At 37.7% G+C, this 18,148-nt stretch overlaps 1 protein-coding gene across 1 annotated transcript in view; it reads left to right on the plus strand.

Annotated features, from left to right (window-relative positions):
- ALG14 (ALG14 UDP-N-acetylglucosaminyltransferase subunit) overlaps nt 1-18,148 on the plus strand; it is a 95,615-nt gene that overhangs the window by 34,158 nt on the left and 43,309 nt on the right. Inside the window, exon 3 of the mRNA XM_006075765.3 lies at nt 152-283. Within this exon, the coding sequence (XP_006075827.1) occupies nt 152-283 (132 nt within the window). The remainder of the gene's footprint in view (nt 1-151; nt 284-18,148) is intronic.

The following is an 18,148-nucleotide window of genomic DNA, read 5'->3' on the forward strand; positions in this document are numbered from 1 at the left end:
AATACGAAAAAGGCTTAGCTTAAAAGTAATTCCAAAGAAAGTTAAAAGTAATCAAGAGAGCATTTCCTGTTTGTACAAATGTTAACTGTTACTATGTTTAACTCCCGTATCAGTGGCCCAGTTGATTGGGGTTTTCTCTATTTCCTTCCAGTTTCCTGAATACTATGTTCACCGCATTCCCAGAAGCCGGGAGGTCCAGCAATCCTGGCTGTCTTCAGTGCTCACCACCTTGTACTCCATGTGGCTCTCTTTCCCCCTGACTTACCGAGTGAAGCCAGATTTGGTACGTATCTGGTACCAAATACCAAATTTGGTGTTTGGAGGGGAGCGAGGGTCACTGTCCTATGGATGCTTTGTTGGTAATAGGACAAGCTGTTTTCTTAAACAGCTACCATTTATTATTGCGCTAGATACTGTACCAGGCCTTTTATTAACGTGTGCTAAGATTTATCATTTCAGTGCACTTTGGTGAAGAATTTGTCTTCCCTGTCTGGCTATAACTTGAACTCTGAATTTGCCTTCTTCCTCCCTCTCTGTCTGATGGCAGTAAGAACTAACAGAGCACTTCTTTAACCAATTTGTGCTCCTGTCCACCTGTGGTTCCTGAGCCAACATCATGTGCTTACTTGTCAGCTGGAAAAGAGCCAGTTTTTTAATTCCTTTTCAATACTTTTCTTGTTTTGTCAAAACTCTGTTACCGATACTCTGTAATGGCCTATTTAGAAAAGAATCGAAAAAAGTGTGGATATATGTATCTTATTTACTTTGCTGAACACTTGCAGCAAGCACAACATTGTAAATCAATTATACCCCAGTAAAAATTTTAAAAATTGGCAATCTAGTAGGCAAATAAAACTCTGTTACCAGAAATGATATACAATGGGCAGAATGTCATACACTCCCAAGTTTTTATAGGAAAGTAATACAGAAGATAGAAATGCGAAAACTTTATTAGTACACCGTATTAAACCTTACCTTCCTTATCTATAATGGTCTTAAATTCTCTGTGGATGAAGTTCTGTTACTAAATTCGAAATGCACTTCAGTGTAAGGCAGATCAGCAGATATGTTATCACAATAGTGTAGACAGCTCTTAAATAATATTCTCATTCCTGTTTAAGGCAGAATCCATTAATCTGTGTAGCCTTAAAGAAACTTGATTAACTTACCTTATACATGATTTCTGGCACAGTGGATATTATTTTCATGAATAGTTGGACAAAAATGCACTTAGCTCTGATGATTTTGAAAGATCTCTATCAGTTTGGTCCTTGCCCTTCACCAACTGAACTGCCATTCAAATGCCTCCTTTAGATTAGAATTTTAAAACCGGAATTTTCTATATGAATAATTTAGATTGTTTTTAAAAGCTATAATTTATAAGCAGTGAAATGCAAAGATCTTAAGTATATAATTAGACTATATCTCTTATCAAGATACAGAACATTTCTATCACCCCACTGGCCCCTCCCCAAGCAACCAATTTCTGGTGATTCCTATCACCATAGATTAATTTTGCTTATATTTATTTTAAAATTTTTGACAAAGTAAATTTATCTCAAAGTCTCCAACCACATTTTTAGTGTGTAAAATTCAGATGTTTTCTGAAAGATCATTAGTGCTCTTAAGGGACTTCCCTGGTGACTCGATGATAAAGAACCCACCTGCCAACACAGGAGACGCAAGTTTGATCCTTGAGTCGGGAAAATCCCCTGGAGGAGGAAATGGGAACCCACTGTGGTATTTTTGCCTGGAGAATTCCACGAACAGAGGACCCTGGTGGGCTGTAGTACATGGGGCCACAAAAGAGTTGGACATGACTGAGCAACTGAGCACACACGTGTGTACTGCTCTTAAAGATTTAATTATTCCTGAAACTTAAGAGATAAAATGGAAGGAAGAAAAATGGTCTTCACATTTTCAGCTGGAAGTTTTGAGTTTACATTACTAAGTCACCGGGGGTATGGCCACTGTCACAGGCAGCAGCCGGGGTCGGGTGTGAGGGCTGGAGGATGCGAAGGTGTGAAAGTGAGAAGGAGGCAATGACGTGATGGCTGGTGTCTGCTGTGGACGTGGAGGGCTCTGCTGTCTGCCTGGCCGAAGCATTTGATACCCTTGTGGGAAGAGTAGCCGATGGGGCATGAAGACACTGGGTCCCAGGCTCATTTTGGCTTTTATTTGATTTTAGATCCCTTCTGGGCCTCATTCTCTACCTTAAAACAAAAGGACTGAACTAGATGTCCTCTCAGTTTCCTTCAAACTTAGTCTAAAATTTTGAGTGCCATAAATTTGCCCATAAAGAGTGGAAGGAAAAAAAAAAAAACTATTATGTTTCTAAAGGAATAAGAGGGGGGAAAGGAGGGAATGTGAGGTACTTATTTCCACTTTAAACTGAGTTTTCAAAATTATTTCAAACCTGAACATTGTCCAGTCTGCTGTTCTGATATGGTTCGCGTCACAATATGAACTCCCACTTAGTGAAAGTTGCTTTTACACACACAGCAAGTTAACGGGTAAAAGGCCTTTTTTCCTACTTCAAAAGCAGAACTACAACATGCAGCTCTCTCCTGTATTCGTCCTTGACTTTTTCTTTTTTAAAAAAATTATAAATGGCACTAATTCTTTTGAATATTTTTGCCCTTTTAAACTGAAATATAGTAAATTTATAGTGTTGTGTTAGTTTCAGGTATACAGAAGAGTGATTCAGTTGTGTGTGTGTGTGTGTGTATGTATATATGTTCTTTTTCAGATTCTTTTCCATTATAGGTTATTGCAAGATATTGATTATAGTTCCCTGTGCTGTACAGTAGACCTTGTTCTTTATCTCTTTTATGTATAGTAGTTTGTATCTGTTAACCTCAAACTAATTTGTCCCTCCACCTTCGTCCCCTTTGGTAACCAAAAGATTGTTTTCTATGTCTGTGAGTCTGTTTCTGTTTTGTAAATAAGTTTATTTGTATCGGTTTTGTTTGTTTTTGGATTCCACGAATAAGTGATAACATATGGTATTGTCTTTCTCTGACTTATTTCACTTAGTATGATAATCTCTAGTTCCATTCATGATGCTGCAAATGGCATTGTTTCATTCTCTTTTATGCTGAGCAATATTTCATTGTATATGTATGCTACATTCTTATCCCTTCATCTGTTGGGCATGCTTACATTGCTTCCGTGTCTTGGGTATTATACATAGTGCTGCTATGAACATGTATCTTTTCAAATTAACATTTTTATCTTTTCTGGATCTGTGCTCAGGAGTGGGATTGCTAGGTCATATGGCAACTCTGTTTTTAATTTTTTTAAGGAATGTCCATACTGTTTTCCTCAGTGACTGCATCAATTTACATTCCCACCAACCCTGCAAGAGGGTTCCCTTTTCTCCATGCCCTCAGCACTTAACTATTTGTAGACTTTTGGGTGATGGCCATTCTGACTCGTGTGAGTTTTGATTTTCATTTCCCTAACAGTTAATGATGATGAGCATCTTTTCACGTACTGTTGACCATCTGTATGTCTTCCTTGGAGAATTGTCTCCAGATCTTCTGCCCATTTTTTGATTGGGTTGTTTGGTTTTTTGTTATTAAGTTGTATGAGCTGTTTGTATATTTTTGAAATTAAGCCCTTGTCATTTGCTTAATTTTCAAATATTTTCTCCGTGTCTGTAGATTGTCTTTTTGTTCTGTCGAGGGTTTCCTTTGCTGTGTGAAAGCTTCTAAGTTTGATTAGGTCCTATTTGTTTATTTTTGCTTTTATTTCTATTGTCTTGGGAATATAGTCTGACAATTTATGTCAGAGAATGTTTTGCCTATGTTATTTTATAGTTTTATGGTATCATGTCTTACATTTAGGTCTTTAAGCCATTTTTAGTTTCTTTTTGTGTATAATATAAGGATGTATTCTAAGAATTGATTTACACATGACTGTCCAGCTTTCCCAGTACCACTTGCTAAAGAAACTGCCTTTTCTCCATTGTATATTTTTGCCTCCTTTGTCAAAAATTAATTGACCACGAGTGCCTGGGTTTATTTCTGGGCACTCTGTTCTGTTCCATTGATCCATATGTCTCTTTTTGTGCATTCTTATGACTTTGACCAAAGTTTCTTTACTTCTGTTAAAAAGAAAACCCCACTTTTAGAAACAGTAGTAATATCAGACCTTAAATTACCTGAGTTGTCTGAACAGCAAGGCGATTTTCTGCTTCACCTCAGTTGTATGCACCTGAGCCAGTAAGCTGACTCTCCATTCAGCTGTCTCTGCTCCTTACTTTGTCATCTGTAAAACAGACATAAAGCCACTTTCCTTGTTTCAGAGCGAATGGTGAATAATAGAACATTTCAATGTTTTTTAAATGGAAATTCCATCTGGTATATAATAGCTAACATTTATTGACCACACTTATATGTGCCAGGCTTGGTCCTTAGTACTTGCCTTCATGCTGTATGAGGTGGGTAGTACTGTTATGCACATTTAATGGAGGAGGAAACTCAGGCTCTGTGAGACAGGAAGTTACTTGCCCAGAGTATGCAAAACCAGGAAATAACAGAGCTAGGTCTAGAATCCAGGTCTTTCTGATTCCACAGCCCAAAGCCTTAACTACTGGACTGTATGCCCCATTCTGGCTCATCATGGAAAGTGTATTCATTCATATAGGCCAATTAGAAGTCAATTAATAGATTACTTTTAAAATAAATTATGTTAAATATCAGTCCTCTAATTGAGTATGTAAATTTAAATATACCCCAACAGCTCAAGTACTTGCTTTCAAAATAGATTTAATAAAGACTGATCTAATTGAATAATAGTAATAATAGTATATATTTCAAAATTAAGTATCGTGTATATTTGTCAAAATAGAATATTTTTAGAATTCAAAATGGATAATTCAAATAAGTATTAATAAAGAAGTATTACAGAATTTTACAAATGAGACTGATGTGGAAAATTGATTGAATTCATATTTATCAGTTTTCTATTATAGAAAATCATATGTAAAACCATTGTAAGAATATGTAATATTATATCTTAATTTAACTTTTTGAATGAGATAGTAATCTAAAAACTCAGGTTGTTTTGAGGGAAAAGTGTAGAATTGTGCTTATTGAGCATGTATTAAAAGGCATGCTTGTTTGGGGGACTTCCCTAGAAGTCCAGTGGTTAAGACTCCAAGCCTCCAATGTAGGGAGCTTGGGTGTGATCCCTGGTCAGCAAACAGCTCCCACGTGCCATGCAGTGGAAAAAAAGTCATGCTTGCTTCTTCTAAGCCAGTTATTAGATGAAAAGCATCTTAGAGGAAAGGTTATAAACTCTAATTTGGAGGCCTGAATCTAATCTTTACTAATTGGAATGGATGGTTTCTTCTTTTACAAGGTCATGAAATAACTTTTTAGGTGGTTCTGATATTTCACGTATCATATTTTTCCAAGAAATATGGCTTTGCCAGGCATCCTGTGAATAAGAGTCGTAAGTTCCTAAGGGTATCCTTGAGTCTAAAAAGACAGTTGGACAGAAAATAGATTATTGGTTGCCAGCATCTGAGGTGGGGGAGGGACTGACTACAAAAAAAACTTGAAGGAACATTTTTGGGTGAAAAGCTGTTCTGTATTTTGATTGTGGTGGTGATGGTGGTTGTTAATGCATGTGTTTGTCATAACTAAGACCTGTGTGCTAAAAAGGATAAATTTCACTCTATAAATTATATCCTAAATAAATATCAGTTTTAAAATCTGAATCGTGGCTGAAAGCCTCAAATCTTTGCCTCCCAGTAGCTTCATATATAGCATGTAATTATCTTTGAGTAAAAGTGATTTGGTGAATCGTTGCTTACTCCTCCCTACACCTCACCACGCTAGTGTTTTTAAGACCCTCTCTTAAGTGGCACAAATACCAGAGTCGAGTTACAGCATTTATCTAAAATTTCTAACACAAAATTCAACTCCTTTGCCGAATTACGAATCTGGGTCAGGGAACATCACTAGCAGCCAAAAATGACATAGTTCATTAAATGAGCTGAGATTTCTAGTCATTCCAATCACTTATTATTTTATATTTGTCTCTGTAACCTTGGAAACAGCAAGTAGAGCTGGTCAAGTTTGCGATGCTGTATTATATGTTTGATTCTAGGTGAGTCTGTCATCATCAAAGAGTTAGTTATTGAAAGTATATGTTAAATGCCTTCTGCTTTTCCCCTTGTACTGCTTATCCACTTGTACATCCAGTAGGCATCTGAAACTTTCTTGGTTCAAAATTGTAGGTATTTCCTATTTTTCCCAGGTGGCACAGTGGTAAAGATTCCACCTGCCAACTCAGGAGACACAAGAGATGTGGGTTTGATCCCTGGGTTGGGAAGGTTCCCTGGAGAAGGAAAGGACAGTGCACTCCAGTATTCTTCCCTGAGCTCTTGCATGCACGTGTGCGCGCGCACACACACACACACACACGTACATGCATGCTAAGTCACTTCAGTCATGTCCGACTCTTTGCGACACTATGGACTGTAGCCTGCCAGGCTCCTCTGTCCCTGGGGCTTCTCAGAGTACTGGAGTGGGTTACCATGCCCTTCTCCAGAGGAACTTCCTGACCCAGGGATCAAACATACACTCTTCCCCATCTTGGTAAACTTACTTAAGTCAAGTTTTCTAGGAGACATCTTTGATTTATCACTGCCACACCCTACTCCTGTTCAACAGCAAGCCCTGCCAGCCATGTCTTCACAATTTATCATGATTTCTGTCTGTTTCCATCCATGTTCACTGTCCCCCTGCCATCAAGCACCACCCCATCCATCCCCATTGCATGGTCTCTTGCCTGCCTGTGGACATTCATAACCCCCTGCAATTTTACCACTCAGCAGCCAATGTAATTTATAATGTAAATCAGAGTGAGTCTCTTACTCCTCGCAGAATGCTGTTACATCCAGCAGCCTTCTATGTTCTTAGAATAACATCCAAATTTCTCACTGTAGCCTGCATGCTCCAGCCTGACCAGCTTCTCTAACCTCTTCTCCTCCTCCTCTCTTTCCCTAGTTTTCTGTATGCCAGACAGACCTGCCTTTTTTTCTCCGCCAACAAACCCCTCTGATTCATATCTCAGAGCCTTTGTACATGCCGTTTCCTGTGGGTGGGGTTCTTCACACCTGCTCTAAATGTGACTGGTGCCTTTCTGTTCTCTGAGCTCAAATGTTCCCTCCTCACAAAGGCCTCCCCTGATACAAGCCCTTCCTCCAGCCCATGTCCTCACCTCTCTGAGAGACTGCCCTGCTTTAGTTTCTTCAGAGTCCTAATCCCACTTTTAAAAAAAGAAAAGAAAAAGCTATTTTATGTATGTGTTCGTCGTTCCATAAGAAACTGCAGCTGCCGTGTTACTGTAGCGCTGCAGCAGTGCCTGGCGCTTGGTAACCTCTCAGTACGTATTTTTGATGAATGGTCCAGTCACTGTGCTAAGTTCTGGTGCCTTATGGTGGCGAGTGAACACTGCTATGGGAGTATCACAGAAGAACTCCGTGGTTCCCTCACTCACAAATGGTGGTCAGAGACCCTGCTCTGTGACAGGATTTATCCTGAGTGTGAGAAGTATGAAAGTAAGCACAGTAGACAGCAGTCTTGCCCACAGCTGGGTTATTATAGTGCAATAGTCCTCTGGGGCGGAGAAGGCAATGGCACCCCACTCCAGTATTCTTGCCTGGAGAATCCCATGGATGGAGGAACCTGGAAGGCTGCAGTCCATGGGGTCGCTGAGGGTCGGACACGACTGAGCGACTTCACTTTCACTTTTCACTTGCATGCATTGGAGAAGGAAATGGCACCCCACTCCAGTATTCTTGCCTGGAGAATCCCAGGGATGGGGGAGCCTGGTGAGCTGCCGTCTATGGGGTCGCGCACAGTAGGACACGACTAAAGTGACTTAGCAGCAGGTCCTCTGGGGAGCTGGATATGGCTTGAGAGTGGAGATGACATTTAAGCAAAGATGGATAAGAGTTAATCAGTCAGAGAATAGAAAAAAGGTCATTTTAAGAAGAGTAAAAGATTAATAAGTCAGTTGAGTGAATCACATAATGTATATAAGATTGAAGTCTTTAGACTGTACCTTTATTAATTAGCATTTCACATATAATATTTTATTGTTATTAGAAATTAACGAGATCCAAAACTTAAGACCTGAATGCAGTAGCAAGGTAGTCATTTTTATAATGTTAATTATTATGGGTACTTGTTAAGATGACATATGGGACTTTTTTCTCTATAAACCCCATAAACAGATTTTTTTTCATTAAAGTGCAATAGTATTTAAAGGAAATGACCACTTAAACATTTTATTGATTTATCATTTTGATTCATGTGAATGGAACACCCTAAAGTCGTATTTTTAAAAATTTTAAGAAAAATAAAATTTTTTAAACTCTCCCTGTGTCAGTTACTATTCTCTGTGCTTTACCTATGTTAACTCATTTAATTCCCTTAGCAGTCCTGTGACATAGTACTCTTTATCTCTGTTCTATGGATAAAAAGCTCAAAATCCAGAGAGGTCTGAGCAACCAAGGTCACAAACCTAGTCAGAGTAGCATAGTTCCAGTTCTCTTAGAAGTGTATCAGGTTCTGCCAGAGTTAGATAACTTATTCAATAGAAACTTAACTAGTATTTTTTAATGTCTGTATTGCAGCAGCACGGAAAGCAGCACTGGCTAAATAAAATATAACCAGTGTCCTCAAGAAGCTTATATTTAGTTAGCTTCAAGGAAAATGGAATAAAGAAATAACAAGTAGACATGAAATAGTAATTCTGTTGCGGGGGGAAGCCATTTAAATCAGAAATAGTTCTTCCATCTCTTCAGCCTGCGCCTTGTTTGGTAGCTGAGATTCTTTTAAAAAGCATTTGAGTAGATTTTTTAGCATTTTTTTTTTGTTTTGAAATGATTACAGATTCCAAGAAGTTGCAGAAATAGTACATAGCGTTCCAGGTACTCTTCACCGAGCTTCCCCTAGTGGTGGTTCTTATTTAACTGTAGTGCAAAATTGGTATTAGTATAATACTGTTAGGGTCTTCCCTAGTGGTTCAGTGGTAAAGAACCCTCCTGCAATGCACGAGACGGGGCAGGAGCCGCGTGTTTGATTCCTTGGTTGGGAAGATCCCCTGGAAAAGGAAATGGCAACCCACTCTAGTATTCTTGCCTGGGAAATTCCATGGACAGAGGAGCCTGACAGGCTGCAACTCATGGGGATCACAAAAGAGTCAGACTCAACAGAACACAACACACACTAGTACACACACTACAGTAATTTTCTAAAACCACACTTTGTGTGTGTGTGTGTGTGTCCCCACAATACTATTAACCAGACTAAAAACCTTATTCAGTTTTCACTGTTTTTCATATGTGTTCATGTGTGGTTATGTGTGTGTGTGTGTGTAGTTCTGTGCTGTTTTAATCCATGTGTCAAAGTCGAGGTACATAACTGTTTCACATCACTGCCAGAGAACTGTGCTAGCCCTGTACTAGCCCCAGTCCATGTTCCATGGTAGCCATTAATTCGTTTTCCATCACTGTAGTTTGTCATTTCAAGAATATTCTATAAGTGGAATCACCCAGTATGAAACTTTTTGAAATTTACTTTATACACTGAGCTTAATGCTCTTGATATCCATTCAGTTTTTTTATATGTATCAATAATTCCTTTTTATTGTTAAATAGGAATTCATCCTATGGATGTACTACAGTTTGTTTAACCATTTATCAGTTCAGTTCAGTTGCTCAGTCGTGTCCAACTCTGTGTGACCCCATGAATCACTGCACGCCAGGCCTCCCTGTCCATCACCAACTCCCGGAGTTCACTCAGACTCACGTCCATCGAGTCAGTGATGCCATCCACCCATCTCATCCTCTGTCGTCCCCTTCTCCTCCTGCCCCCAATCCTTCCCAGCATCAGAGTCTTTTCCAATGAGTCACCTCTTCACATGAGGTGGCCAGAGTACTGGAGTTTCAGCTTTAGCATCATTCCTTCCAAAGAAATCCCAGGGCTGACCTCCTTCAGAATGGACTGGTTGAATCTCCTTGCAGTCCAAGGGACTCTCAAGAGTCTTCTCCAATACCACAGTTCAAAAGCATCAATTCTTTGGTGCTCAGCTTTCTTCACAGTCCAGCTCTGACATCCATACATGACCACTGGAAAAGCCATAGCCTTGACTAGACGGACCTTTGTTGGCAAAGTAATGTCTCTGCTTTTCTAGGTTGTCTATGTTATCTACGTTGGTCCTAACTTTTCTTCCAAGGAGTAAGCATCTTTTAATTTCATGGCTGCAGTCACCATCTGCAGTGATTTTGGAGCCCAAAAAAATAAAGTCTGACACTGTTTCCACTGTTTCCCCATCCATTTCCATGAAGTGATGGGACCAGATACCATGATCTTCGTTTTCTGAATGTTGAGCTTTAAGCCAACTTTTTCACTCTCTACTTTCACTTTCATCAAGAGGCTTTTGAGTTCCTCTTCACTTTCTGCCATAAGGGTGGTGTCATCTGCATATCTGAGGTTATTGATATTTCTCCCGGCAATCTTGATTCCAGCTTGTGCTTCTTCCAGCCCAGCCCAGTATAACCATTTATACTGAGGGCTATTTGTATTATTTTTCAGTTTTTTCCTGCTATGAATAAAGCTGCTGTGATTATTCATATATAGGTTTTTGTGTGGACACAGGTTTTCACTTTTCTGAATAAAGGCCCAAGAATAAGATTGCTGGGTCTGATAGAAAGTACAAATTTAGCTTTATAAGAAACTGCCAAGAATTCCCTGACGATTCAGTGGTTAGGATTCTGCACTTTCACTGCCGAGGGCAAGGGTTTGATCTATAGTCAGGGAACTAATATCCCACAACCCTCACAGCCAAAAAAAAAAAAAAGCCAAACTATGTTCCATAGTGGCAATACCATTTTACATCTCACTAGCAATGTATGAGAGATCCAGTTTCTCTGTCTTCTCTCTAGCATTTGGTATTATCAGTATTTCTTAGGTGTGTAGTGATATACCATTGTTTTTAATTTGTATTTCCGTAATGGCAAATGATGTTGAACATCTTTTCATGTGCTTATTTGTCATTAATAGCTCTTCTTCACTGAAATGCTTGTTCATGTCTTTTGCCCATTTTCTAATTGAATTTTTCATTTTACTTTTGAGTTTTGTATATTCTAGATATTGGACTGTTGTCCAACATGTGGTTTACAAATAATTTCCCTCACTTCATAGTCTTTTCATCTTCCTAACAAGGTCTTTCACAAAGCAAAACTTTTTACTTTTGATGAGGTCTAATTTATCAAATTTTTCTTTCATAGATTATTCTCTTATTGTCATATCTATAACTCGTCATCTAGCCCTCAATCACAAAGATTTCCTCATATTTTCTTCTAAAAGTCTTATAGTTTTATGTTTTACATGTAAATGTATAAATCAATTTTTGTATCAGGTGTGAGGTTTAGATGAAGGCTTACTTTGCCTGGATGCCCAGCGCAGTTTGTTTTTTTTTTTTAAAAAGAAAAGAAAAAGAAAACTTTCCTTCCTCCATTGAATTGCTTCTCCCCTTTGTTAAAAATTAGTTGGAGGGACTTCTCTGGTGGTCCAGTGGTTAAGACTGCTTGCTTTCACTGCAGGGGACTCAGATTGAATCCTCCCTGGTCAGGGAACTAAGACCCCACATGCAGCATGGTGCCGCCAAATGAGTTTTTTTAAGAGAATGATTGCTGCTGCTAAGTCTCTTAGTCGTGTCCGACTCTGTGCGACCCCATGGACGGCAGCCCACCAGGCTCCCCCGTCCCTGGGATTCTCCAGGCAAGAACACTGGAGTGGGTTGCCACTTCCTTCTCCAATGCATGAAAGTGAAAAGTGAAAGTGAAGTTGCTCAGTCGTGTCCAGCTCTTAGCGACCCCATGGACTGCAGCCTACCAGGCTCCTCTGTCCATGGGATTTTCCAGGCAAGAGTACTAGAGTAGGGTGCCATTGCCTTCTCCGAAGAGAATAATTACTAACTAAAAAAATAAAATCAACAAAAAAATCAGTTAGAAGTTTAAAAAGCAAGATAGTTGGGTGTTTCGTTGATCTGTGTCTCTCCTTTCTCAGTACCACTCCCTTGTGGTTGCTATAGCGTATAAACCTTAACTTCAGGTAGAGCGATTTCTCCTACTTCATTCTTCTTTTTCAAAATTGTCTTAGCTGTTCTGATCCCTTCCCCTTTCAATATAAACTTTAGAATAAGTTTTTCTATATATAAAACAGAGTTTTGCTGGGATTTTGATAGGAATTGCATTATGTGTATAGATCAATTGGGGGGAAATTGACGTCTTTACTATACTGAGTCTTCCAAAATGTGAAGAGGGCATGTCTCTTCATTTATTTAGATCTTCTTATATTTTATTCATCAATATTTTGTCATTTTTCAGCATCTAAATTATGTGCATGTGTTTTAAATTAGTATCTTGGTATTTCATTTTTTTGGAAAATTGTAAGTTATAAATGGAATTGTGTTTTTAATTTTGGTTTCTACATGTTTGTTGCTAACATACCAAAATACTGTTGATCTTTGTTTATCTCACTCAGATTCTGTGATCTTGCTTTTCTAAATAGATTTTCTTGGATTTTCTAGAAAAAAATCATATTTTTTACAAATAAGAAAGTTTTATTTCTTCTCTTCCAGTCAGTATATAATTTATTTCCTTTTCTTACTTTATTGCACTGAATAGGGCTTCTAGTATTATGTTTAATAAGAGTGATGAGAGCAGCTTTGTCTCTTTTCCAATTTTAGGGAAAAAGCATTCATTCTTTCACCACTGATTATGATGTCAACTTTAGGTTTTTTATAGATGCTCCTTGTCAAGTTGAAGAAGTTTCCCTTTTGTATTAGACAGGGTTCTCCAGAAAAACTGAACCAGAAACAATAGGATAGAATTTTACTCAGCCTTTTTGTACTATTTAGGTGTTCAGCTTAACACATTAGGGAGAACAATGCACTTTACTCAGTCTACTGATTGAAATGTTAATTGTAACCCCAAAACCCCTCACTGACGTTGTTGTTGTTGTTCAGTCGCTAAGTTGTGTCCAACTCTTTGCGACCCCATGGACTGCAGCATGCCAGACTTCCCTCTCCTCTTCTATCTCCCGAGTTTGCTCAGACTTGTGTCCATTGTGTCTATGATGCCATCCAACTATCTCATCCTGTCATCTAAATAGATTTTCTGGGATTTTATTTTCTTAATTTATTGTTTTGTTTTCTTAATTTTAATTTATTTTCTTAATTCTTAATTTATTGCACTGGCTAAGACTTCTAGTATGTTTAATACTTTCCCAGCATCAGGTTCTTTTCCTATGAGTCAGCTCTTCACATCAGGTAGCCAAAATATTGGAGCTTCAGCTTCAGCATCAGTCTTTCCAATGACTACTGAAGGTTGATTTCCTTTAAGATTGACTGGTTTGATCTCCTTTGACCAAATTCTGGGCACCTCATGGCCCAGTCAAATTGACATGTAAAATTAACCATCACAACCTCTATTCCTAATATTCTGATCATGCTTTTATTTTACATTAGTGAAAAATTAATGTATTAATGACAAAATGAATTTTGTCCAAACTTTTTTTGTTGATTGATACAACCATGATTTTTTGTTTAGCTGTTCATACAATACAGTGAGAGATTTTCAAATATTGAAACAGACTTGCATTTCTGGAATGAATTCTACCCGATCATGGTGTATAATCATTTTTGGGTATAGATGGATTTGATTTGCTAGTAATTTGTGAGAATTTTAATGATGATATTCATGAGGGGTATTTGTCATTAGCTTTCTGCTTTAGACCTTCAGCTTGGTATTGAAATTAAGCTGACCTTATAAAATGATTGGTAGGTGTTTCATCCTCTTTATTTTCTGAAAATAATTATTTAGAATCTACGTTAGTGCTTCTTTAAATGTTTGGTAAAATTCTGCAGTAAAAACATCTGGTCCTGATGATTCCTTTTTCAAAAGCTTTAGCTACAGATTACATTTCTTTAATAGACATAGGATTATTCAGGTTCTCTGTCTTATATTGAGTGAGATTTTGTAGTTTGTGATTTTTAAGGAATTGTTCCATTTAATCTAAATTTTCAAATTTATGTACCTAGAGCTGTAATATTCCCTAATTTTTCTTTTTTACAGGTTTAGGGTCTGTGGTTATAGCTTTGGTCTCCTTCTTGATATTGGGAGGTTCTGTTTTCTCTCTTTTTATATTTGTCAGTCTTACTAGAGACTTATCAATTTTATTGATCTTTTCTAATAGTTAGGTTTTTGTTTCATCTGTTTTCTCTTCTGTTTATTTTTTCCTTTTTGTGGCTGTCTTGGGTTCATTTTGCTTCTTTTTCTAGTTTCTTAAGGTAGGGACTTAGATCATTGATTAGACCTTTCTTCTTTTCTAATGTAAGCATTTAGTATTTTAAATTTATCTTTAAGCACTGCTTTAGCATCATCCTGTAGATATATTTTCATTTTGTGCTAAGTATTTTTTATGTCCTTTGATGCTTCTTCTTTGACCCATGGATTATTTAGCATGCTTTAATTTCTATTTGGAGATTTTTTTTTTCCCTATTACTGATTTCTAGTTTGATTGATTTTGGTCAGGGAACACACTTTGGTTTTAAATATGTTGACTTAATGTTTTATGATCTAGGATATAGTCTATCTTGGTGAATATTCCATGGGTGCTTGAAAAGAATGTGTGTTCTGCTGTGTTGTATAGGATGTTCTATAACTGTCCATTAGATCCTTTTGATGGATGATGCTATTGAACTCTTCTATATTTTTGCTGATTTTCCATCTAATAGGTCTGTCTACATATAACTGTGAAAGACATGGACCATTTCATGAGTCATTCTAAAGCTATGTCTAAATGGTCTCATTGGTCTTAGCTCTTCATAATCCATTCAGTGCCCTGTTCCCCCTATTGTAATGTACACATTGATCCTGCAGTAATATGAATTTTAAGTGGACCTTATAGTTCACTGTTTTGTCTCTCAAAACCCATGTATTTCTTCACTATTGTGTTTTTCTAGTTTCTCCTAAAAGTGGAGGGTCTTTGAATCATTTTTTCAGTAAGTTAGCTGATCTCATACTCTTGAAAACATACTTCTACAGAAAAATGTGTTTGTTTCAAGGTGAAAAAGAGAACATTGAATTTGTGAGTTACTGATCATTAAACTAAAGAGGACTGCTTACGTTCAGGGAGAGAGATCTGTAAAGTTCTTGAGGATAAAGGCCATGTATTTTTCTGTTTCCCATGGTCCCTGCTTAGAAAAGTGTCTTCCACATATTTGTGGAATGACTTAAAAATAAATGAATGAATACTGGATGATGTGAGTCATCACAAAAACAAAGATGCCTGGTCCCTAAACTGGTGTTCTTCTCAGGCTTTATTAAAGAGTCTGAAAAACCAGAAGGGTTTCCCAGGTCTGCAAGTGTTTGATTACTGGCTCCCTTCCAACCTGGCTGTTGTTAAATGAAATACTCAGAGAAAGAGCTCTGCATGTTAAAATGAAACCTAATTTAATTTTTAATCAAGTAATAAATATCAGATTCTACATGTATAACAAATTGGAAAGAAATGGACCATTAATACACTGCCTCTTTGCCTGAAGCTGAAGCTGATTTAATTCACCATGACAAATGTAGATGTATTTATTACATGTACACTCATGCTTTGTATGAAAGAAATCCATTATTTTACTTAGTCTTTTTTTTTCCATGTTCTATATCCAGTTTGAGCTGTGAAATGTCTAAGTTCATAGCAGTAGCAAGTTGATGACATGCATAATGGGCTATTGTCCACAAATGGAATACTATGATTTTTTTTAATGAAGTATTTTCAGTGGTAAACCACAAACTGGGTGGTATTGGGATTACCACTTGTTTGCATAGTATATAAAAATTTTATTGGCCTATTGATTGACATGTGTTTCAGACATTAGGAAGAGTCAGTTAATTTCTTGTTGATATGCCAGAACCTTTACAGGAACTTTGTTTTTCCCCTTAATTTGTGTTGGTTTGATTCTTTGTATAATGACCTTCATCTGGTATTATGTTTTTCAGTGATCAGGACCTTTATAGCATGTTCAAAGGAAACTAAGCTAGACAAAGAAAAGGTCAGCTGGCCCAAGATGCCTATCTGTAATTGGAGTTAAGTGAGAATATGATTTTTCAAGCCAAGTCAAATAAGAAGCAATTAGCTCGCAGTCATCTGTTGCTTTTTGTTTTCCAAGATTAGTGAAATCATACTTGGAGCCATTTGTTTAAGTTTGTTCAGTTCCTGTTCCTCTGTCGACCAATCCTCTGTAGCACATTAAAATAATACCAGTGTTACTTTTTTCCAATTTCTATTTCCCCTCCATACACGTACTGTAAATTTAGCAACTTTCATAGAGATACAGCTGGTATTGTATGCGCATTTAGCAGGTCTGATAAAGCTCAGAGCCCACGGTGAGGAGTGACTGTATGTGAACATTCTCCCACACATTTGGTTTCTTAGGCCTGAGGAACTGCTTTCCCAGCTGCGTGTGAAACTACCGGCTGTACCACTGACACACTGGCTAGGCGACAGCCTGTAGCCGCTTCCATCCACAAATGCGGAATTTGATTTAAATGTTATGGTTTCTGATTCACATTTTGAGTGCCCTTAAAATCTGTGTCAAAATTATGCTGTGTATTATCAGTTAGAGATTGCTTTGAATTTTTTTTCTCCACTTTGGGGGATTCTCCAAAGCTTGAAAACGACTTTTCTTTTCTGAATTGATCCTTTTTCTACTTGGTAAACATGATGTTTTTCCTCTCTGCAGAAGCCAGTATGACTTTGCCTACCATTTTTCTCTCGTTTCACTTTGCCTACATCACTCTTTTGAGTTGTCGCTGTTTCAGATCATCACAGGCACAGATGAGATCTGGGTCTGGTGGGCCCTCTTCCTCTTGAGATGAAAGCTAGCCTCTTTTCATAAGGATAACAACGTGCTACAGTGAAAACCGAAACAAAAGTTGAAGGAAGAAAAATTCAGTTGTGAAAGGGTTAGGGAAGCGTGGTGGGAACAAAGCTTTTTCCAAGAAAGGACTGATATGTAATCAGAGGCAGTGACCTCAGAGAGACCTGGCCTTGTGCAGAAAGGTGGTGGAAGGCACCAGTAGCTAAGTGAAAACAGAGAGTGAGATCAGGAGAAAGAAAATCTTTGAAATGATCTTCAGTTTTAATAATGATTCCTAAGAACCAGCCAGTTTCAGAACCTTACAGTGCCTATTTTAAAGTTTCACATGAATCAGTATAGCTCTATATTTATAGTATCTGAAAATCACTAAGGTGCCATTTTTGTCTAGGATTTTTAAAATTTCCCTTTGGTCTGAACTAAAAAGAAAAAAAAGGAGCACAATCAGAACACAAATATCTGAGTGTGAAATAGGTGAGCTTAGGAAGGGCTGCTACAGTCCAAGTCAAGGGCAGTCATTAATGATTTGGAGATGTCTGGAACTCAAGTTGGTATGGAAGTAGCTTGGGAAGTATTTTAAATTTGAATGCAGACTGTGAACTCCTTGAGGAAAGGTAAGATGTATTACTCATCTTGGCAATCCTAGCACCTCTTAAAGTGCTCTGGGGCATGTAGGAGTTCAATAAATATTGAAGGAAAGAAGTTGGGTAGGAGGAATATAGGAAGGAAAGAGTCAGAGAAGCTATTAAAACTTAGTGATGACTGCTTAGAGCTTTTAAGGGGGTGGAAAAAATAGAATAGGGGAAAAAACATTGCATAACTGCTCCTTGGCTAACCTTTGCACCCACTGAACTAATCCCTGGAATACATCTAAGGATTTTCTTGGTGGCACGTTTCTGAAGCATTAAATATTGTCTTTGTCGGAACAGTCAAAAGGAAATGGCAAACATTTCTCATTCACCTTAAGCAGAATGCAGTTGCTTTACTATACTTTTCTTTTTATTGAGATAAAATTTACATAACATAAAATGAACTATTTTAAAATGTACAATTCAGTAGCGTTTAGTACATAGACAGTATTAAGTAGCACCTGTATTTGGTTCCAAAACATTTTCATAAAGAGTTGCTTTATTTTAATGCCTGAGTATCATGAAACCACTTGGAGTGTTTTACTTTTTTTTTT

Source organism: Bubalus bubalis, chromosome 6 (genome assembly GCF_019923935.1).
Source record: "Bubalus bubalis isolate 160015118507 breed Murrah chromosome 6, NDDB_SH_1, whole genome shotgun sequence".
Taxonomy (NCBI): Eukaryota; Metazoa; Chordata; class Mammalia; order Artiodactyla; family Bovidae; genus Bubalus; species Bubalus bubalis.